Below are 24,301 nucleotides of genomic sequence, written 5' to 3' on the forward strand. Positions count from 1 at the left end.
GGATTAAATATAATCACAAGGTTCTGTTGTGGAAGAAAAGGAATCTTTCCTTTGTGATGGTGACTATTTACCTAGTCTGAGCTGTATGCTATTTATCCTAAGTATATGTCATATACCTATGTCATGAAGACTTTTAGTTTTTTCCCTAATCCTTTAGATTTGTCTGTCTTCATAGTTTCTCACTTCATAATCCTTACAATTGCTATTAAGATCCTTCTCAAGTTACTATCAGAGAAAGGTTAACATATATTGCTAATTTATATATATGTATTACATAGCACTAGAGAAACTGTAATATGGGAAAAAGGTAACATTTTGTGTTAGAGATAACTGAGTAGCATCTCATGGATGCGATAGTCATCAGGGTGCCACACTATCAATAGGTTGTAATTGAATTAACATTTCCTTGTAAAAAATGCAGTCAGGTATTTTCATGCCTTACCTTTGTCAGTATTAAGCTGAAATGAATTTTCATTTAAATGAAAAGTTTGTAGGTCAGATTCAGAATACTATGCTGTGTAACAATAAGGATATGATAGTAATGTGTATATGGCCTTTATAAGAGATAATAAGACAAGTCAGAAAATCATTTGCTATCTCATGATGTAGTAGTAAGATTTAAATCCAAGTATTTGATTCCATCTTACTTTTAAACAAAACTACCCTACAAACCCTGCAGAGACAGCTGGAAGAGAGAGAGCAGAGCATTTCATGTTGTAAGGACTTCTGTGGTTCATTTAGATTAGGACATAAAACCCCAAGAGTACCAAGCTTGCTAAAAGGACAGTTAAAAAGGAGGCTAATGCAGGCAAACAGTCCTTGTATTATGTTTCAGATCTGGGAGAGCTTTATTTATGCTGGCTTTGTCACTTCCTTTAAAAAAACAAACAAACCAAAAAATAAACCAACAAATGCAAAACGGTGGTCCCAGAGGCAATTCCTGTTTCCATAAAACAGGAATAATACCACATAATGAACTTGTGTTTCTCTCTTACACATTTAAGTCAGATGAAATGGCTTTCAGTCCTATTTGGACTTCAGCCCTATTGCTGTCTGCAACAGCTCAACAAACTTTTCTTTCGGTTCAATGGTAGTTCTGCTTCAGAAAAACAAGAATCCTGCCCTTGACATGAAACCAGAGGTCTGGTTCATCACTGTGATCAACACATTCTCTCACAGTACTCATTAACCTCACCAGTTTGCAATTAGCTTTGTTAGTAAAGTAAAATTACATAGAAGTTATTTAAAAAGAACTCATTCCTGTTAAAATGTTACCCATGGTATTTCTTTTGGTTGAATTAATCTCTTAAATGAAAAATAACTTAAAATGCCAAAATCCTAATTTTTCACTTTCAATGTATTTAACATGATCGGTAATTCATAAAGATGCCCCTAACCAAGAGCTGAAGGAGCACAGTGTTTCAAATTGTCAGCTGCTGCAGCCACTAGGTACCCATGGTCCACCAGTTGTTCTGGCCACCTGACTCCTAACAGCAAGCACCTGCATCAACCCTGCTCTGGCCTTGTGGAGTTACAAACACACCACAGTGCCTTATACTATTTTAGCACAATTTACATCCATAGAATAGACTCCTGAATAATACATTTCATTCTGAAAAGTTTCATGAGAGAATATGGTAATTCTGGAGACCAGTTCTCTCTCTGGTGATTAAAGAGTCATTAACCTAAATTTCAAAGTTTTCCAGCTTCTTGCTTAGAAGATGCTATTTACATGTAAAATTTCTTTCCATTTCAGTTGACTACTTAGCATCATTGAAATGTAATTAACAGTTTATCTCAATTATGTGCCAGACATTTATAAACCTCAAACAAGACTCTCTATTCATCCAACATTTGGTTATTAAAGTAGATTTACTAGCAGCAAGTCTTTATCCTCAGGCATTGAAGAGAAATTAAAGAAGCTGTGCAGATTTTTTTTAATTAGACCCAACATGTTCCTAAAATAATTTTAAAAGATGATCTTAAGTTGCCTGAGTCATCCATAGATGTTTACTCTCTGATATTAAATATGTGCCAGCTCTAGTTGATATTATATATTTTTAAGTCTTAGTATTTGTAAATTGAGCATGTAACCCTAGAAAACAAAAGATGAATATCAGAGGTATTTAGAATGTTTAGGGTGCTGTTCCATTATTTGGTGAAAATAAGTGAAGCTGGGACATGACAAAGGGTAATACAGGGTTTGATTTGATCTGCAACAATGTGCAATGTTGCAGCAAGTATCTGCCTGAAGAAGGAAGCATGCTGAAGACATGTTGCATAAAAGTAGGTAGTGGTTGGTCATAATCACTGATACTTCACAGGATATGTTTATTTCATCCTGTGCAAAGCACTAATGTAAGGCAAAGTTTGAGAGCCATCCAGGTGTTATATAGTCCTAGATTGCCACACAGAGGTAGATTTGACCTTGTGTGTGCTACTAGTACAGTTTGAGATTGGCCTCAGCCGTCGCTTCCTCAGAGATCCCAAATGCATGAAAAAAAAATTACATGCATGTCAGCTATCCTGGATCATACTGATGGAATTCCAGACCAGAAGCTGGTAAATTCCCTGATTTATTAACATGAGCATTCAAATAACAGCCATTGCCTACCTCATAGCTGATGAAACAACTGCACTGTGTCACAACACTGTCATTCAGAGTCATCTGGCAGTGCTGGGATGAGTCAAGAGCAGAGCTTTAGCCTCACTTTTTTCTTCAGTTTTGTTTCATTTGACTCTGGACAAGAATCTATTAATTCCACATTTCCAAAAGAAGCTTGAGATGGGAGTTTTATTTCCTATGAACCTGTTTTAAGATTTACTCCAGAGGTACAGGTTCTTGTTTGCCAGATATAGCCTCTTTCCTTCGAGTGGATTACAGAAAAACCACAAGACACCAGGACGTGTACATATGTTTATATGCATCAGTAAAGACTTGTGAAATCTAAAGAATTCTCACGTGTAAAATTGCAGTATAAAAAGAGATTTTTCATATTCATAGCCTTATCATTAGCCTTGCAAAGAGAATTTTAAAGCTGTCAAGTCTTAGCTGGCTACAGTGATGCACATACTGCACAGCAATAACTTCCACATGAACAGAAGAGCGTGTTGTGTTAATTGACTCTTCTACCTAGATAAAAAAGAATCATGAATTTTGACAAGTTCCTTTGATAAATCTGACAAATTCCTAATAATATTTCAGTCCTCATCTTTTGTTGGTTTTCATTTGTATGTATCCTTTAAAAATTACAAGATGATAGAAAGCCATCATAAAAAATAGGTGTCGTGGTGATCCACATTTAAATAAAAGTAGTAAAAGAAAACAGAACACTGAGCCTTACGTTTTTTGGAGGGCAAATCCCCAAAGGTTTAGATCCTTGTTAACAGGCTGCTTGAAAAAAATGTTTACCTAGATCTTTTTGTGAAAGAAGAGTTTAAAATGCTGTAGTTATCATTTACTTGCTTTTGAATCCACACAATGCCCCATTAATTAGGTTTTATGAGTGCAACTGCAATTAGAATTTGACATAGAGTATTTGTGACTACAAGTAATCTCTGTCCTCTGCAGTATTCAAATAGCTGTTTATAATTATTTTCATAATTGCACACATTTTGAAGAAAAGAATCCACTTAGATTAATTAAAGTCTTTTTCTGTGCCATCTAGCTAATGTTCCTGCACACTTAGTGCTTATTAAATGCCATTATATCCTAAAGATACATGATCTTTTTTTTACAGTAGCTCTTAAAAATATGATGCCTTTGTTTTCACAGAATCACAGAATTACTTTTTTTTACTTTATTTACTTTAGGAAAATTAAAGTTTTGAATTTAATTTCTTCCCTTCCTATCTCATGTGTGAGAAACTACCTGATGTTGTTCGTAGTTTTCAGCAGCTATTAGTTTATATTTTCAAATTCCAGTGAGGGAAGGAGAGGTATTCAGTGTTTCAATATGTAGTTTAGGATTGTCTGCTGTGTCCACCATGGTTTTCTCTTGGCTTTATTGGTGTCTAATCCTTGAGATATACTAAAAGATGAATTTTCTTTTTAAACTTGATTCCTTCAGCTAACATTTTTAACACTTTATGAAAGACCCTTTCAAATCATTAGTCAGTGAAAGCTTTTGCAATGTTAAAATGAATCCATTAGATACTTGGAGCCTTTTTAGCATTACAAATGTAAAGATATATTGCAGAGGATTATTAAACCTTAGATTATTCTGAGGATGAAAAAAATGGATAAAATGTATTTCTTTCTACATCCAACTCATATTTTTAAAATATTTTGTTTTTAAAAATAATATTTTTGTCTTTTGTTGAGTTTTTGTTTATTCTTTTCACCATAGAAGATAAGGATATTTGTATTGACAAGTTACAAGTTTCTAATCAAACAAAAACTGAACAAAGCCCCAGTCCCTTCCTTATCTGCAGATATAGGCCCATCACAAATTGGAATTCCTGGATAGAGAAATCTGCCCTCATGCATGCAGCTGGGTGTCTAAACTATGATCTCCAGCAGATGCAAACATCCTGTCAGATTAATTGTAGAATTAGGGTTTAAGCGAAGAATGGATAAAACACAGCAGAAGGAAAAAAACAAAAACATAACTTTTGTTCCTTCAATAAAACAGTGATAAAATAGCGGTCTTGTGAAAAAGTGAAAGCTAGACCTTAAAGACCCAGGGTTTTTTCCTGCTGTATTTTCTTATTCTGCAGGCAAGATGCTCAGGAAGTGAAAAAGATGTCTTTTGATCCTCTGCCTCTATAATGGGGAAGATTGGAATAGCTTTCAAGTCCCATAAGTTATCCCAAGCAACTGCAAACTGACAGCTCATAAAGCTGCCAGAAAATTACTTGCATTCCAATTAATCCCATTTATTTCTCTCTACCCATACCCAAACGAGTGTTCAGAGGAAGATGTAAGAAGTGGGAGTTCTGACTCAATAGATGCTGGAAGGTCCAAAATGAAAAGCTTTTCCAGCAAAGGTGTTCAAATCAATGTTTACAGTTAGCTATGTGGAAAATGAGCTTGAATCATGAAGGCTTATTCAATTCTAGAGCTACTTCTGTCAGATTTGGTAATTGCTTGAATAGTTCTCTAGTCCTTTATTTATATCGCATACCTTTGTTGTCCTTCCTTTCCTTAAGTTTGCTTTCTTAAACTTTCTGTGTCTAAATTTGTCGTTTCCATCTATTTATCTATATCACATTTTCTCTCCTCTGTCTCACCTATTCTGCTGATCTCACCCATATAAAAACAAAATTTAAGATTTTGAAACCAGAACCCTCCTGAACTCACTGAAATGTCTGCCACCTCAGAGCACAGGCTTTTCACTCCCCAGTTTTCTGCAGCTATACCTACCAAGCATTTTTATATCTCTGTAAATCATTTGTTAATAGAAATATAATATTCTGAGCTGTCTGAGTTTTATTCAGGCATATAATTTTTTTTTTATGATGGCAATTAAAGGACGTTGAAGAAAGTTTATGATCAGCGATGGCAGTCTGCTTTCTCCTACAGATAATTTTAGTGATTATATTGGCAAGAACAGGTTACTTAGAAGGCAAATCATTCATACTAGTATTGCTACTAATCTAGCATTAGTGTGGGTGCTCAAATTAAAATATGATATGGTATGAATGATGACTACAAGTGTTAATCATCTTTGTGCATGAAGTCACCATGCTCACAACAAATACACTGCAAAAACCTGGATCTAGGTTATTTATCATTATTGTAAGATATTTTGCTAAAATATTAGGAAAGTGCACAGAGGAAATAAAATCTTGGTTTGTAGTCAACTTGATTTTACTGTGTCTCTGAAGTAATTTCCTGAAATCCATAAATGTGGGATTTTCAGGATTTTTGGTGTTACACAAAAATCATTCTGAAATTATTCAAATCTGAGCAAAATGCTTTGATTTGAAAATCTATTCCACGTTCACTGTGTTTGAAGATCTTTGGCACCAGTATGTATTGCAGATGGAAGATGTGCTGTGCTGAGTTGTACCTGATAGCTAACATCACTAATGAAAATCTCATTTTGAAAAATGCATCAGTTCTTCACAACATTTAACTTCTTTAAAGCATAAACCAGATAGAAATATTTCAGTATTTATAATAGTTATATTATTTTTATCTATCATATGATTATTTTTTTATGGACTACTATATGTTCATTAACATTTATGTATTTTTTTTTCCATTCATCTCTCTCCATCTCATGAAAAGCATAACTGGGTAAGTTAAAACACCATGGCTGCTGAACATATTCATTTTCAGCACCATGTTTATTTTCTATCTTTTATTCTATGTTTTATTCTTTCTGTTTTTCTGTGAACCTTATGTAACAAATCCATGCAGAAAACTGACCTAAATGAAGATTTTCAAAGTATTCAAAATACTGATAAACCTTGAAAGTGTGCAAATTAAGGTCAGGACTTGCTCCTGCAGGGCTTAACATAGTGGATAAACTACTTGAGATAACTGTTGACAGTTTTTTAAAATTAATGCATTTTGGGAGGTCTAAAGCCCAAAATCACAAAGACATTTGAAAATTTAGATCACTGAAAAAAATCGTGAGAGTCAAGACCTAGATTAACAAATAATGTTAAGGCAAAAATTCTGTTTAATTAAATCACAGAGGATTCAAATTCATAAAAACCAGTAATCCAGAGTATACAATTTCTTTTTTTTTCTGCTTTAGCCCTCGCACTGTGTAGTAGCACAATACAGTTCATTTGTGCATGTAATGTTACTATTTTCTTATTCACTAGTTTTTGTTTGTTGGGTTTTTTTTAATTGTTATTCTGATACCAAGTTTAAAATCTCCATCTCTTATCTATCATACAAGTGTTCTTTTTCTTGAATAATTTTTTGAACTTAATGAGAAAATTATCTAAAGAGTTATAACTTTCTAAAGATGTAAAGATAAAACACTCGAGAGAACAGAGGTTACCACATTAGTTTGAAATATGTGGTTATGAAATGGTTTTCATAGAATCAAAGAATGGTAGGGTTGGACGGGACTTTTAGAGATCATCTAGTCCAAACCCCCTGCAGAAGCAGGTCCTCTTAGACCAGGTCACGCAGGAACGTGTCCAGACGGGTCTTGTAAAAATAGATTTGATAACAATCAACCTGGGAACTACAGGGATCTCCAATGTAGTACAGTATATACAAGATTGTAAGGCTATGTATTAGGCAAGACTTTATTTCACGTACATTATATATTGTTTCTTTCTATATCTCTTCTAGAAACCAATCACATATAATATTTTGATTGAATTTAAATGGTTTAGGATTTATTGTAACAATTGTGATTTTGTCAGTAATAATAATAATAAATACTACTACTACTAATAGTTTCTGCTAGGTAAAACCTTTCTTCTCTTCTCTTTTTGAGAAAATGTCTGTGAGTAAAGGCCATTCCCTAGGATCAAGATTGCCCATTAGCCAAAATTTTTAAATAGTTCTGCTTATATTTTACTAATATGATTTGTCTCTTGACTCCACTGTGCTTCCCTTTCAATTTTTCTCACATTTACACTTACACTTTAACTAAGATACATTATAATATCCCCGAGGACTTTTCCTGTGTACCCTACTAGAACTGTCAAAGTAAATGCTATTATTTGAAGAAATATGAAGATCTGTGCTGAAACATTGTTCAGTGTCTCTGGGTTTTGTGTACACAATGTTTGCATTTTGGGTATGAGAAATCCTAAACTGTTATTTCTTGTTTGCTGTGAAGTGGAGGAGCCTCACCTTGTCAAAGAAAATTGGGTGTCACTGGATGATATACTTTAAATCAATATCTTGTTAACTTCCCACATAGATCTATTTAAAGATTATTCATATCTTTTAAGGAAGTTCATTGAGTTTTATGCAATGAGATAGTGAGGGCTGGTACAAAGTTAGAATTTTCCCAATGTATAGAGAAATATATATATGAAGTACAAAATTGGCAGGATAATAACATAGTCTTGCTCTTACCGTTTCCCTCTTCCTTTTGCTCCCATGTACCTCTGCAGTCAAGAGGGACATCGAAGTATTCATAATCCCCACAGTACAATACAGTTGCGCATTCAGCTTGGTAGGTTGATGATGTTTTGGGCAGTTGTCCTTGGCTCTCAGAAAAATGGTGCTAAAGAAAATGGCCCAATGTAACAATATCCATAGGAAGCTATATTGAGGAGGATTAAACGACAGATCGGTGCTGGAAAGGCAACCCCACTTCTCTGATACACAACTCCACAACATGACTTGAAGTGACGTGATTTTTTTCTTCTCTGTCTTTGGAAAAAAAGAGTCAAACAGTCCACTTTGAAGCACTCTCACTAAAATGCACAAATACAAGCATCTCTCAAATTTTGGATGGATGCTAAACAGTTGATGCACATGAAATTTCCTAACTGCAAAACCAGGCTCAAGGTGATGATATCTTTCAAAGAGCATATTGCAGTTACTCCCATAATGTCTCCAGAGAGAGGAATTTATTCTTGAACAGTAATAATGTTATCTTTAAAAATACAGCTTTAATTTGGAATTCATTCCAGTAGTATTAAGCAGTTTAAAACCCTATCTGGAAAATAATAGTATTTATAGTAATGCCTAATTAATGGTAGTTCTTCCTTATCAGCTTGTTTTCATACGTTGCCAAAACCTAAATGAGCATGGAAATAATTATGTTTCAATTCTGTACCTCCTTACCAATGCAAAGTGGACACATTATAGCATGTACTACTCTTCTAAAGTCTTAGGAGGAGAAAATCCCCATGTTCCCTTCCAAAACATCTTCCAAATTAGACTAACCTTATAATGCTATTCATGATCTTCAAACTCTCTAATGAAAGAAAGAGGGAGTGATGAGCTTCAGGGTATTCATCTCTTTTTCCTCCTGTGATCAGTTGTATGTTTTTGTAAGAAAACCTGGACTGCAGTCCCCAATATTTGGCCTTGGAAATTTTCTGTTTTCAGGAAGCCAGTGATTATCCCACAATAGCACATTCAGACTATTCTAAAACATTGAGATTCTATTCCAAAATAGGCAGATCAGCAGATTCATTGTTCTACTGATTTGCACTATTGATTAAAATAATTAATGCTTTTTCTCCATGACACTTTTAATGTATTTGGAAAAAGTGGAGCTGCTTCTATTGTGCTGTTTCATACAAAATGAAAAAGAAATGGTGTTTTATTTGAGTGCCAAATAAGTAATATCAGTCAGTTAAAAAAATACAAATTCTGGTTTACTTCTGGTTCATAAATTGAAGGTTCAGGTCCTGCAGATCTGCTAAAGTGTGTTAAAAACTAGTGAAAGAGTACTATTCAAAAATTAAATTAAAATTGAGTAAAGGATTTTAACTTTAAATATTTTCAACCCAAAACACTTTCCTTCTATCATGCAAAGACCCTTTGAATTGTTTATCATACTGTAGTCTTTGGCTAAAGCATATATATATAGGGTATTCCATTTCTATCCTCATCCCATTTTCTTCACCCAAATCAAAACCACAACTATATTTTCATTTAGCAATGTGAACCAGCCTGCCTCTCAAGTAACAGAAGTGCTTCCCTGTTCTGGGAGAGTGTATTTTTATGAGAAGCCCTGGAATAATCCTAAGTCTGCACACCAAGCTTCAGGCCAGTTAAAACGTTTTGAATTCACAGAAGGCTTTCAAGAAAGACATATTTTATATTTCCAGCATATTTCCAGGTTTTCATGATAGCAAGACCTTGAAGAGCCAATGCCCCTTCTGCAGGCAACTTGTTTCCTGAGGCCACACAGTGTTTTAACGCTAAATCTAAGAAATAGGCCAAAAATTGTTCCCCATCTCTTTGCAGACCACTTGCTGCTGGTCTCCTGCTTAGAGCAGGAGACCAACAGAAGCAAGGAGGGCCACTGGCCCTCAGAGCTGTAATCTGCTTTTTACTTAGTGTGTTAGCCAGCCCTGCTCTTTCAGCTGGGTTGGGTGAAGAGAGTAGCCAAGATAAGGAAAAATCTGTGATCAAGTTCCTCCAAAGATGATATCTCCATGGGACTCACAGCTGCAGAAGGGGCTTGGGCTTGGGTTGCCACTGGAGAAGGAGGAAGTCGCACAAGGATTTGGTGGCATGGTGCTCTGCCATGAGTCACCAAAACCGTCGAGGAGATGAAGAGGCATCGCTGAAAGCTTGTTTCTCCTGGAGCACAGTCATGCCAGCTCGCAGCCCTGAAGGCAGAGGGAGCCATGCAGCCCCGATGTGGCATCTGAGTAGTGCTGTAAATTTGCAGGCAGCCCAGAGAATCAGCTTCAAGGGAAGGCTGCAACCCAAATATCTCATCCCCAGGTAGCTGAGGGGTAGCTGTATCTGGCTATGCCTAAATTCTGCTTTCTTAGGCAGCCAAGTGTCTATGTCTCTATTGCTGTTCACTGCTTGTCTCCCTGGGAATGCGGGATTCCTGCACCTTCACTGGCTACTGAAGGTAATATAGCCTTTGTGTACCCAGAGGGCAACTGAGGACTTTGCCATCATAGAAAGCAAGGACAGCTCTACAATGTCTTTGGACATCTAAGTGGCAACATATAAGGTAGGCTACAAAGAATGTGTGGGAGAATAAGCTAGACTTCAGTAACGCTGTCAAGTATTTGTAGTGTTACATATTACTACAGCAGAAACAATAAGTAAAGGACCTCTTTCTAATAATATTCAGAGCCAGAGATTTAAACATGTATGCAAAATTGCTATTTGAAATCCATTTTCTACTAAACCAAATTCTCTGAGTCTGGCCCCTTGACAGTGCAAAAATCCCAAAAGGAGAGTACTCCTTACAAGTAAGATCACTGCATTGCTTTTATCTGCTGTGATTTTTAGTACGTATGTTTGAAAGGCTGCTGAGCCAGTGAAGAATTACCAAGGGATAACTGAACAATAAAGGCTGTAGCAATAAAAGAGAACAGAGCAAAACTGAAGATATAATTTCAAGACTTCCTTGTTATATGGGAATGTAAGCAAATTTTAGTACTAATTTAGCATAATCCCTGTCTAATTCATTTTTCACTACAACTTGTTGCTGAGAGCATTCTTTTGTGTTTTACTCAGTAGGAGGCAGCTGAAAATATGTTGTTAAATACCAGAGAAAAAGACTTTTGAAGGATTGCTTTTGCTATGCCACCACCACAATGTGTTCTTTATTCCTCCTCCAGGAATAAAAAGATCTGGTCAAATGGTTGAATGAGTTTAATATAGAACATTTTTCTGATAGTCTGGCCAACTGGACTGTTCATAACTTTACCAAATATTTAATACCACTGTATATTTAAAGCTTTCACAATAATGTTTTACATACACAGACATTGCAATACAGAGAAGCTGCAGATGAAGGACTTGGATTGGTGTCTGATCAATTCAATAGAAATCTATTTATGTATATATGTGGAACTATTAAAGATACAACCAACTCTTAATTAGCCACAGATGGCTTATTTAAGATGCAGAAACACTGTACTCCAGAGATCTTAGAAATATGCGTAGCTAGTTCAGCAGGGTTTAGGGTTTCAAACATAAAGACCTCTCAAAACCAGCTGCATTACATCCATGCTTAGCTTAGGTTTAGAAGTTGGGGTTTTGGGGCCTTTTAGCTTCATTACCAGACCAGAGCTAAGCTAGTCTTGGGAGGAATCCCTCAGGTTTCTCTCTTTAATTATGTGTTCTGTTATATGGGTAATTATTTTATGTAGCTTATTCCCATTCAGCTAAGACAAGACAGAAACCTCTCCTTTTGCGTGTTAAAAGGTATATTAAAATGCACCAAGAAAAATAATAGAGTTGAGAAGAGATTAAGGAATACACTCAAAAAAGAGGAAAGAGCTGTGTTGTTCACTGTTGTTCTTTATGCCTTTTTTATGCCTTGTCATTGTGCTTTGCTGTTGTTGCCTTTAACAAAAAGGCATGGTTGCATCTATATTGTCCCTGCACATACCTCTGCATATTGAACATTTTTTGACCCATTTTTAGACATGAACTTCTGGAAGAAGCTCGGAGAAAGGGTTTGCCTTTTGCACAGTGGGATGGGCCAACAGTGGTTGCCTGGCTGGAGGTAAGTGTTGGCCATAATTAAGAAATGAGTTGTGTTTGTAGACTGTTCTGTCTGTTCATCCTTACAATTTCTAAAAGAGACTGTTCAAGTCTCCTTCTCCTTCTGCTATGCCTTGTGCCATGATCACTAAGCATATTTTAACACTGAATGGTATAAATCAGAGACTATAGCTGAAAAAAAGTAAGACAGGATTACACAGGGAGATGGATACAGGAAAAAAAAAGCTTATTAAATGCACTCAAACACCAAATTTCTGGAATCTTATAAGTTCTTAGTCTTTAAATATGAACTTGACAGAGTTCATATGGGATGACGTGCTGAAGAGAAAACAAAAATTAACTCTGAAATTTTATGAGATTAACACAGAAGCAGCATCTTCAGAATTTTTAATAAATTTCAACAATTTGTAACTGTTTGTCTCGTTAAAATGTAATGGGAAAAGGCAGATTTAGCTAGATACCACTTACATCTAGGAAAAAGGGAGTTACTATTGGCACTTCCACCCAGGATGTGGGAGATTCGGATTGAAATCTCTCTGATTTGACAGGCAGTGCCTTCAGCTCTGAAATCCAATCTGCAGAGAGCTCTCTTTTAATTGGAGAGCCTAAATGAATGGATTTTGGAACTCATCTAGAAAAATGTTCAGCAGAGCTTCCCATCAGTTTTGATGAAAGTCAGTGAATGTTTTAGGTTAAGGAACTATTCAAAAAATACATAACTAGAGGCTGAGGGGAGAAGAAAGTAAAAAGTAAAATTAAAGTTTTTATACAAATGAACAGTCACTTTTAGATGGTAAGGGCTGTGTCACTTTAGTGGAGATACAAGCTCTTTGTTGACCCAAGGAACAGTTATCTATTCCTTGTATATGCCAAGCCTTTGTGTGTATTCTCTCTCATGTCTGCAGTGTCAACCATTGATCATCGGGTAGAACTTGTAGAGTTTTTCCTTTCTGTTAAAAGAAAGTTCCCTCTCCAAAGCTTCTACAGGAATACGTTCAGGGAATAAATGGATGAGGAATGTAAGCAGCTAACGTCTAAAAATTTCTGTTTCATGTTGCAATTACTGAAGGTATCTAATAAAAAAGATTAAATGAAAGCTGCAGAAGGGCAGCTGAAGCATTTGCGCATGACCTTGGAAAAATGAGACAGTATCTTCTTTCATCAAAAATATTTCTGTTACCATGGAGTATTCATTAATTTTGTCACTACCTGACTTTTTCATATAACTTTGAGATTACTCTAACCATATTTGTATCAGTTGGAAATACTCAATATTGCAGTTCAAGCTGATTTGCTGGAAACATAAATGTCCAAAGGTCTATATATTTCTGAATAGTGAGAAAAATCTGCCCTTGATGTCCTCCAGAGTGATCCAAAATGTGAAGGTATTTCTAACAAGTCCTGATTTTTTTTTTTCTCTTGATTCTTAGCTGCAAAATTGGATATGCTTCCCACTGTCTCAGAAAGGAACTGTAAAGAGAAATTGGTGTCTATAAACTTCTTGGGAAATATGATGAGAGCAGTACAGGAAAGCCCATGAGGAGGTTTCTTGCAGTATTCAATGCAGATTAAATACTGATCATAAAAAGATATGAGGTCAGAAGTACTGTACTGTATTTATTCAGTGAGCAGATGGACACTGTGTGTTTTTCAGAGAGTCTTAGGGAAAATATAATATGTGACCCTTTGACTAAAAACCAAGATTAATATTAAAGGAGACAAAGGCCAAAATTAAAGTAGTATATGTCATCACAATTGTGACATTTCCAAACTTTTCAGGGCTTAACTGTTCATCCTTAGCATTTATCCTGGTCATTTGTCTGTACAGAGACACAATTGAGATATATTTTTAAAAATGTGGAGTTTCTTAACTAATTCTGGATATCAATCCAAGATATCTGAATCTTGATATCTGGCTTCTCTGCCTAGAAAAATTACTGTGACCTCTTTTCAGGGTCTATTTCCATCTAACTGCATTTTCTGGTAGAAACAGCTGTTGGTTAAAAGAACTAAATTACCTAATTTGTTAAAGAGCTAATTTACCTAAAGAGTGGAAAATATTTGAATCTATTTCTGGAGAGTGAGTATCTCCCAGAATCTATACTTTCCTGCTTTTCAAGTGTATGCATGAAAAAAAAGAGTCAAATTAAATTACAATATTAAATACATTTTAAAGCTTTGCATAATTTTCTCATGGCCCTTTGTTTAAGTGCAGCTGGGTGTACTCTAAATAATTTTTGGTTTCATTTTTTTACTGTCAGGAAACTTTGTGTTTTATTAGAATTAGTTGGAATTAGATCGTATTTATAAAGTTTGGACTAGCATTGGATGGAAGACAGGGGCTCACTCCTTCAGTAAGAAAGGCTTCTTGAAACATGGTACAGTTGTTCTTCAAGCTCTGTGATACATCAGGAGTCAGTACAGAAAAGCTCGAGTTCTTTTGGAATCTGACATTCAAATCTGTTTTCTCTGTGACATAAAAGTAATCTAACAGCTGTCTCTTAAGCAAATATTTCCCAGATAAGGAATAGATTTGTTAATAACCACACAGAAATTTCCTGTACCATGAGAAATTTAATAAAAATCCTTTCAGTTTCTCTCTAGTTTCCAGATTTGTTGGTTAACATTTTGACATAATTTGATTCATTTCCTTGACTTTGTGTCCTCTTTTAGTAAGCCATTATTAAGAAAAAAAAAAATTAATTAAATCAGCTAATTCTAATAGTCTATTTCAAATGTACCTAGCTGAGTCTGGCTTTATTTTCCACTGCTTTTCCCCAAAATGTTAGTGATTATGGCATTCACTGCTTATGTCCTTCTCATAGCTTTTGCTACAGCATAATGTAAGAGTAGATCTGCTTGAGGACAAGAAGGCCCTTCAGAGGGACCTGGATAGGCTGGATTGATGGGCTGAGGCCAATTGGTTTACCAAGGCCTAGTGCCAGGTTCTGTACTTGGGCCACAGCAACCCCTTGCAATGATACAGGCTTGGGAATGAGTGGCTGAAGAGCTACCCGAAGCAAAAAGAACTAGGGAGTGTTGGTTGACAGCCACCTAAATATGAGCCAACAGTGTGCCCAGGTGGCAAAAAAAGGCCACTGACATCCTGACTTGTATCAGAAATAGTGTGACCATCAGGACCAGGTAAGTGATTGTCTCCCTGGACTTGACACTGGTGAGGCCATCCTCAAGTACTGTGTTCAGTTTTGGGCTCCTCACTACAAGACAGACATTGAGGTGATGGAGCATGTCCAAACACAGGCAACAAAGCTGGTGAAGGGTCTGGAGGACAAGTCTGATGAGGAGTGGCTGAGGGAACTGGAGTAGGGAAGGCTGAGGGGAGATAAGATCCCTACAGCTACCTGAAAGGAGGTTGTAGTGAGACAGTTACTGATCTCTTATCCCAAGTAACAAATGATAGGACAAGAGGAAACGGGTTCAGTGGAGATTTAGATTGAAGATTAGGCAAAACTTTTTCACTAAGAGGATGAACACTGGAACAAGGTGCCCAGGGAGGTGGTGGAGTCACCATCTGTGGTGATTTCTAAAAGATGCATAGATGAGGTGCTGAGGGAGATGGTTTAGTGTTGGGCCTAACAGTGTTAGATTAGCAATTGGACTCAATGATCTTAAAAATATTATCCAACTGAAATGATTCCATGATTCTATTACTCTATTGCATGTTGGGACGAAAACTTCCCATATGTGTGTATCCCTGCTGTGGAGTAAATCTCTTTTGGGAGCAAACAGATGTAGGCACTGACAGTCATATTAACGAGACACCATAAAATGAGAAATCTGGGAAAATCAAAAGGAATTAATATTCAGGAAGTCCCAGGAAAGACTGCTGGGAGTGGAGAGTATCTCTTACAGGCAAAGACTAAGTAGTAAAGTAAGGGACTGTAGCTGATCTAAGCTAGTAAAACTAACATAAAGGAAAAGCGTGAAGTCACAAGAACATATCTTCTAAATCCACAGGTGATGTAGCTGTGCTCACATTTTGCTGCAACTTCTAACCAGTATTTCTATCTGGGATGTGACACCATACCAATTCCCAAACTTTACAGTAAGCTCAGTACTCACTAGGTTGGTTATCTGAACTGCTCTTGGTTGATAACATTGTGCCCCATGAGTACATAACGGGGACTACCATGAAAAAATATAGAAAGCCATTTTAATATGGTTCTTCTTAGATTGTTTTCTGTATATGATAAGACTATCAAATGGGCAATAACACTGACTTGTGACAATGCTTTCTTATTAAAGGACTGGGAGCTCTCCATTGGCCCAGCTGATGGAGGCATACAACTCTATAAATAATTCAAAGCATCCCTTGCTTTAAAATTCTGGTTACAAGTAAAGCAACAAAAAGAGTTCACATGAAGACGTGGTAGTTTCAAAGGTTCTGAAACATTTTTGGTTTATTAAAGGCTGTGATATTCATACTCATTTGTGTATATTACTATGCTTATTCAGATTGATAGGTGCCTTGATGTTTAATTTCATTTGAGAAATGAAGCAATGCTTTGGATAACTGTGCCCTGTCGTTCTCTCAACAGCTCTGGCTGGGCATGCCAGCCTGGTATGTTGCTGCCTGCCGTGCCAATGTGAAGAGTGGAGCTATTATGTCTGCTTTGTCTGATACTGAGATTCAAAGAGAAATTGGAATCAGCAATCCTCTTCACCGCTTAAAGCTCCGATTAGCAATCCAGGAGATGGTATCACTGACAAGTCCATCAGCACCTCCAACATCCAGAACAGTGAGTCCTGTTCAGCTAACTTTTTCTTCTCTGCTTCACCTTGCAGGAGTCTGCAGAAAGACTTTCATAGTATGAATGGCTCTGTCATAACACATTCTTCACAATCAGTAAGAACTGTCCTATAAGACTTAGAAGGATTTGTTCATCACTCACTTGATTGTTGGTGGCTGATGTTTTTCCTTTAGCAAATGTTTTTTTTCAAGTTGTGGTTTTTATTAACCTTGATGTTATGTAAATGATCAATATTGAACATCTTGTTTGTAATTTTTGAATGTGTTTTTTGCCTTTCTCTTCTTTCGAGTCAACTCTACCGAACAAATCAGATCATATTTCTGGGTTTTTTGGGTGTGATTTGGGATATTTTTGATGGGGTAAGGCAAGGCAGGACAGGGGAGAGATTATGTAGGAACACAGCTCTTTTGAACCTTGTTTCCTCTTCCTCTTTTTTGCATTTTTTCAAATGTTATCTAATCTGAGTGCGCTGGCTTTAGATAGTTTGTGCCTTTAAGAGGAGAAATGTTTAGAGGTATGAAGAGAGAGTCTGGAAGAAGCGGAAAGTGGTTAATGTGTATTCCATGAGGAAGGGAGAGAGAGTGGTAGCAGATGGGAAGTAAACAAAGAAGAAATCCAAATACAAGTCTGAAAGGAAAGGGGAATATATCAAAAGGGGCAAGAAAGTAGATTAGGGGAGGGAAAGAATGCATGTGCTATAGATAAAGAAGTACCTTTTACTGGAAAATGAGGAAAAACAGGCCAAACCAACAAAGATAAAAAGATATAAAATAACAAAAGGGGAGTTTCGTGCTGAGAGGCTGATCATGATGGCTATGCAAGAGACAACAAAGACTGTAACGCTAAAAAAGCACCACACAAACTCAAGACAAAAAAGAGGCTTGGTCAGATAGGAAACATAGCATAGAAGGACAAAGAGTATGATTCAAGTAGTGCAGCTCAGACTTCTAATAGTACAATAATAACTGATATTTGTTATTTACATTTTGTAATCTCTTATCTTCATGGAATTCATGGAGAATCTTTTGGTGGAAAGTAGAACTGAAGTACCTTTGAGGGCTACCAAGTCCACTGAGCTACATAAGCAACTGGGAAGCAGGACCCTTTAATTTTCCTGTGGACTGGCTTTTTATCTTTATGTTGCTAACTTTCTTTAAATATTATATTTTTCTATCTGAAATTTTCTCGCCTCAGAGCAGTTGTATATGTCATAACCATGGTAATACTATGAATTATGGTGGACTTTCCCTAAATGAAGCAGGATGGACTCAACAGGATGTTGAATTACTAAACAAAATTAATTTTTATTCTAAAAGCATAAAAACATGTTTAAAAGTACAAGAGCATTGATACTTATGGAATGATAAAACTGTATATTTAAACTGAAAACATTGTGAATACTTTTGCCTTGACTTTTTAATTCTCCCTGAGTAATTGGCAGCACTAATCTGCTCTGTCCTGGAATGTGTGTTTCTGAGCTCCAAGTCTTTAAGCTTCCCCTCTTTCTCAGGAAACGAATTGGTTTATTTCAGCCTTCACGAAAACACAGCAGACTTCAACACCCTTTCTCAGTCTCATCCCATGGCCATAGTAATAACCTGACTGAAAACAGTAGAATAAGTAAAAATAGTTTTACAAGTGAATTCTCCTTACATTTTTCATTTACAGAAACGTTGGGGAAGTAATCATTATTTAGATTACAATATAAGCATGTGATGTGTGCAGGATAGAAAACCTTTGAGAACTGAAGCTTACTTCCAGACCAAGCTGTGAGCTAAAGGTTGTATTTGCCACTTGTGTATGAAATGTAGCTTTCATTATTATTCTTTCCTTTGTTACTGCCGGATTTAATCCATCAGTTCTCCATTCCATCTGTTCAGAATCCTGTAATGAAAGATACAAAACGTCTAAAGTTGCCTCTAGTTGCAGCTCGGTAGAGGCAAGAACATGGTTGTGCTGATGGTGATGCTATACGCTGTTAACTTACAGTGGTGCTGCCTTTCTTCTTTACCACTGCTTACCTAATACGGATCCCACCTGCCTTCCTGCGGGCCTTGTCCATAGCCCTCAGGCAATGTTTGGGTGACCCATGAAGAAATGGAAAATCTTGCTGCTCCAGCTAAAACGGTTAGTCTTTCCACTTCCATTTAAAATGGTTTTTCCAGTGCTCAAAAGAGAACTAGGATGTGTCTACTTTAATGCAGATGCCATATCTTCTTTAGGATGCTTCCCGAGCATGCCGTTAGAAAGTCACATAGAGTAGTGAGATTGAATTTAAAGAACAGTTGCATAATTTCCCAGCAAAAGAAATTACAAACTGTATTTTTATCACAAAAATCGTGTGAATCTAGAAGCAGTATTGGAGATTTCAGTACATAATAATTTCACTGCCAGTGTGAAACCTCATTTAGTGAAATGAAATTGTTGCAGTAACAGGTGCAACATTTAACTTGTACTCTGCTTCCTAGTACCTCTTCTAAATGTAGTTTTATATCTGCTGAAATAGAAAGAAATTGGAAAAGGCTTGAGAATGGTGTATTACACAACTCAGTGTTTTCATTAATGCCGAATCTTTCATGTCCATACTTGTGTATTCATAACAGGGTGCCTGCAGTGTGTTATCTACTGATTTCTGTCAAACCTCTCTCTGCTTTGGGGGGACATAAATATCTATTAATACATTTTATTCATTAGTTCTAACTTTTTTCTTTTACTTGGTATGTATGTTATTTTAGGTTTTGTTTATGGCATTACATCATAATAACTCCATAACAGAATTTACATGACATGATTCAATCCCACAGGGAGATGTCTGAAAAACCTAACTTTATAGTCAGCTCAATCCATACATGGTGGGGGAGGTACAGAAGCTACATTTTGATGCATTAAAGACTGACTTTTTAGAAATTTGTGCTTGCCATACTCGTCTAAGTTTTCTTATTATCATTCTTGAAGCAGATTCACATCAGTATTTGATCTTTTTTAATTGACTTTCTTTTGAATTTTATTGTTGTTGGTAAAGATAAATATAAACACAACAACATGCAACTGAAAAGAAGTAGAGATGATGCTCTTTAACTGGCCAGCCAGAAGAATAAAATGTTGCCATTAAAAAACCATTATATAAAAAGCTCCTTTGTGATACATTTCCAAGAAGACAGCTTTTCATTATGAACTTTGCGAAATCTAACTCAAAATGCAAACTGATATCTGTAATGCCCAACTTTCTAAGTAAATGATTGTGGTTTTATTGTGAAACTATGCTCAAGAGAATGCTGTGAAGTTTCATCAAGCTCTTAGGATTTCATATCTTGATAATTTAGCTAGATTTAACCTACTAAGATTTTTGGTTTTGGTCTTGTAATTTTTAAAGTAGTTTACCCCAAGGCATTTCCACTGACTGAAGTTATTTTGTCAGCTCATTTTACATGTATGTTTTCTTTTGTACTAAGATTAACATACACATGAAAACGACATCTTTTTCTAACTCATTTTGTCTTTTTACCTGTTTTACTAATTGCTACCTGCTGATTACACAGAAAGAGTCTGAAGAAGGCAGCTGGGCTCAGGTATGATCCTTTCACATGTTTTTTTTTTAATGGAAAGCTAATAATAATGTAATGAGCAGTGTATTGATGCGTGTAGAGGAGCATAGTATTCTGACAGTATCTCAGTGATTGGATTATGATTTACACATTTTTGATTTCTTCTAAGCTAAAGAGAATATTCTACTGACAGGTTTGCTAGGTAAAGCACAAAGAGGTACATATGCTGTTAATATTTTTCTTAAAAGAAATGACTACATTCCAGAGGCATCTTTTATCCCTCAGCTAAATCTAGGGGAATAACCATTTTCCTATTTTTAGGAAGCAGCTAATAAAATATGGCAAGAGACTATACCAAGTTTTGATTTTTAGAGCAATTGTATAAATCACAATCAAATTTCAGTCTACAGAGAGTCTTGTACAATTAGGAAAAAAAAAATCACTTTGACTATCAATCTCTTTTATTTTTCAACTTCTTTCTCTCTAATACACACTCTTACACAATGTCACTGCCTTTACTTACAGCATTTCTTTTCTACTCAAAATCTCACAGATAAGGGGACTATATATCCCCTATATCGGGCTCATATGGTGTTATTTTTTGGTCTATAATGACAAGAAGCATTAAAAACAAAGCCAAAAAGATAGACTTGAAAGTGATGCTCAAAGCTGAGCGGGATCATTGAAGTGGTGATAATCTTGCAATCTAGTGCTGGCACAGGCTGCCCAGGGAGGGTGTGGAGGCTCCTTCCTTGGAGGTCTTCAAGACCCGCCTGGACATGTTTCTGACCTGATCTAGGTGAACCTGCTTCTGCAGGGGGATTGGACTAGATAATCTCTAAAGATCTCTTCCAACCCCTACCATTCTATGATTCTATGAATTCACAAGTTCTCTCTCATAGAATCATAATCTTTTTAGTAGAACAAAATAATTTATAATAGTGAGGTGTAAAATCCATTTTGCATCTTAACTTCATGATCCATCTGATTATTTTTCATTTACTTTCTTCTTCACCCTATGGAAACTCCATCTGAAGAATGAAGTAGCCTGAATGCTAGCTTCTAGGAGGAATCTAGTTTGCTCCCACCTTATAGAACTAATTTATTGAGCTCTGCATATGATGCATGGTTTAAGCTATTTGCAGTTGAAAATAGCTCATTAATAGAATATATTTGGTCACCTGCTCTGCCAGATGGTGAAGACCAATGGCAAATGTAACTGTGACGGACAAACAACTGAAATTAACATTTTAGTCTCAAAAGGACTAAACATGTGTAATCACAAAGTGTCCTTTTTAGGAAATCCTAACTCCTATTAAACAGTGACACAGACCTCCATTGATTCTCTGGGGCCATGTTTGTATTACCAAGTTCAATGTAGGATTTGCCTAGAATAAATATTCTAGAAGGTCAATTGAAAGTCAGAGTTTGAAACAAATACATTTTAGTTGCAACAAGTCTACTTGCATTTAAAATTCAAAATGGAAACTGTAATTTATTATAAAATAATTTTTACAATACACAAAGACAGAAAATAAGACACGACAGGCAAAACCGATATCAGAAACATCTCACAGTCTCTTCTACCTCCAGTGTCAAAATGATGTACAAATGGAATGGGTTTTTTTTTTTCAGACAGGATTTCTCAGCTAGGAAGCTTCACCAGAAGCAAGCATTAGCAGATAGATAGATATCCTTTCTTCAGTCTGTGATGCAACCTTGAATAAACTCAAGAATTAATCCCTCCTCTCTGTTTTTTTATTTCCCCCCTGTAGACCCTGGCTTATGGTGATATGAACCATGAATGGATAGGTAACGAATGGCTCCCCAGTCTGGGTTTACCTCAGTACCGAAGTTATTTCATGGAATGCCTGGTAGATGCGAGGATGTTAGATCACCTGACAAAGAAAGATCTGCGTGTGCACTTGAAAATGGTGGATAGCTTCCATCGGTATGTTGGCATATAGACTACCTCAGTGAAGACGTTTATCTGTCTGATGTAGTGCTTGGTGCTGCACGGAATAAAAGCACTTGCTTTCTGTTGTTCTGGTGTGGAAAACAACACAGAAAAGTGAGTGCTGAGTATCAGAAATCTGAATTGAGAGAGATTCCTTTAGCAATAGCAATTGCATTGCAATTATGTCTCTTAAAACTAAGATATTGGTACTGATAAAATTCCTAATGAGCAGGGAACCATTAATATTTAAATAAAGACGTGACAATACAGAAACAGCAATAGTTTATTAAGTGGTTTAAAGTATCAGAAAGTGGTAGACTGAGATTTGAAGCCCTGAGATCTCAAAATAATGAAAAGCTATTGTGTGTAGCACACAAAAGCTGTTAACAGTACAAGCAAATTGACAGTTGTTCAGGTTATCTAAGGATCTAGTCAGGAAGCTAAATTGGAAATATGGAAATGAAAGCATTTAGACTTCAGAGAGAATGATGTTTATGTGACAAGAAGGGGATTTTTTTTTTCAATGTACTGCCTGATTTGTCACTTTTTGAGGCCTGATTTGACAAAACATTTTACAGCTCGCAAGGGCTGACCTTTTCTGCATTCTGATTTTTAAAATTTTGGGTTTCTTATGCTAGAGTATTTATTCAATCAAATTCATTTTGGTTTTCTCCATTTCATTTTTGAAGTCTGTGGAGTTTCCTTAATGGTTTTGGTCTCCCCTCTGTCATCAAGATTTGCTAAATGGGCACCATAAAACACTTCACATGAAATGCAGGAAATATATCCTACATATGTTCCCATCCTCAAAATTATCTTTATTAACTCTGTAAATGTTTCTCTTTAAATAACAGAACAAGCTTGCAATATGGAATCATGTGTTTAAAGAGGTTGAATTATGATAGAAAAGAACTGGAAAAGCGAAGAGAAATGAGTCAGCATGAAATAAAAGGTGATAGTTCCTGGGAATGAATACTGGGAATGTTTCTTCTTTTGAAGCTTGACACTGTTAACCCCTGTCATGCCATTTTAGCAAAGAATTTAAGCATGTGCTTTAAGTAAAATTCAAGTAAGTCTTAAGAACACAATATACCTCCTTAAATTAGGCAGTTAAGTACTTTGGTAAATTGGGGCTGCAATTCTGAATGGTAGCTTGATATATACATTTCACTAAATTGTATTTTGGGGACAGATCTTATCCTAGCTTCTTGCACTTTCAGAAGCAAAAGACCAAATAGCTTGCAGCTCAGTGAAATATGCAGGGGGCAATGCTGGGAATTGGGAGCACTCAGGACCCTAACACTGTGCTCCTGCTTTTGAAAACCTTTGCCTTTGATGTCTTACTTCAAAATGTGTGTTATAGAGAACTGTTGCTTGGAGGAATGGCCACTGAGGCAGTTGGTTGCTTGGGTCCTAACAGAATGGACCTTACTAGAAGAGCTAACAGCTGATTTTGAAGTATTTTTCTGTGTAAAGCTCTCTAGAGCAGCTGCAGGCTTACTGCATGGTTCCTTTTATATAGAATAGTTAGGCTTGTTGGTTTTTTTATATTATCAGATGTGAATTCTTTGATTCCTTTAAGCATTTCCAGCTCTAGTGAATACAGCAGTTAATGCTTCTCAAGCACAATGCTGATTGGAAGAGCTAAAAAAAAAAAAGGGTTGGGAATTAGAAAGGGGAATGGCTACAGTGAGAGCGTGCAGTTGCTCAAGGCATATGATGGCATGCACTGATGCAAAGACTTTGCTTCCGATGTGGAGGCATCAGTGTTAGCCAAGTTGTTATAGCTGGAGACTGATGCAGGGGAATTGGATACTGATCTCAAGTTCTGGTGTTGTTTCAATGCTAGTCACTGCTAGGACAAGGCTAATAACTCAAAGTCTCCTTCACCCAACCCCAGCTAGACAACAGTCCCAGGAAGGATTTGGTCTTGTTGATCCCTG

At 36.3% G+C, this 24,301-nt stretch overlaps 1 protein-coding gene across 3 annotated transcripts in view; it reads left to right on the forward strand.

Moving 5' to 3' along the window:
• The window catches only part of PPFIA2 (PTPRF interacting protein alpha 2), a 301,840-nt gene that overhangs the window by 273,580 nt on the left and 3,959 nt on the right, over window positions 1–24,301 (forward strand). Inside the window, exons 20-26 of one of the 3 annotated variants that reach the window (XM_061992698.1) lie at window positions 7,677–7,685; window positions 12,004–12,085; window positions 16,644–16,844; window positions 18,921–18,983; window positions 20,396–20,425; window positions 22,177–22,352; window positions 23,213–23,310. In XM_061992698.1, the coding sequence (XP_061848682.1) occupies window positions 7,677–7,685; window positions 12,004–12,085; window positions 16,644–16,844; window positions 18,921–18,983; window positions 20,396–20,425; window positions 22,177–22,352; window positions 23,213–23,310 (659 nt within the window). The remainder of the gene's footprint in view (window positions 1–7,676; window positions 7,686–12,003; window positions 12,086–16,643; window positions 16,845–18,920; window positions 18,984–20,395; window positions 20,426–22,176; window positions 22,353–23,212; window positions 23,311–24,301) is intronic. The other 2 variants (XM_061992783.1, XM_061992867.1) reach the window with 2 other exon arrangements.

The sequence above is a fragment of the Colius striatus genome, chromosome 1, assembly GCF_028858725.1.
Source record: "Colius striatus isolate bColStr4 chromosome 1, bColStr4.1.hap1, whole genome shotgun sequence".
Classification (NCBI taxonomy): domain Eukaryota; kingdom Metazoa; phylum Chordata; class Aves; order Coliiformes; family Coliidae; genus Colius; species Colius striatus.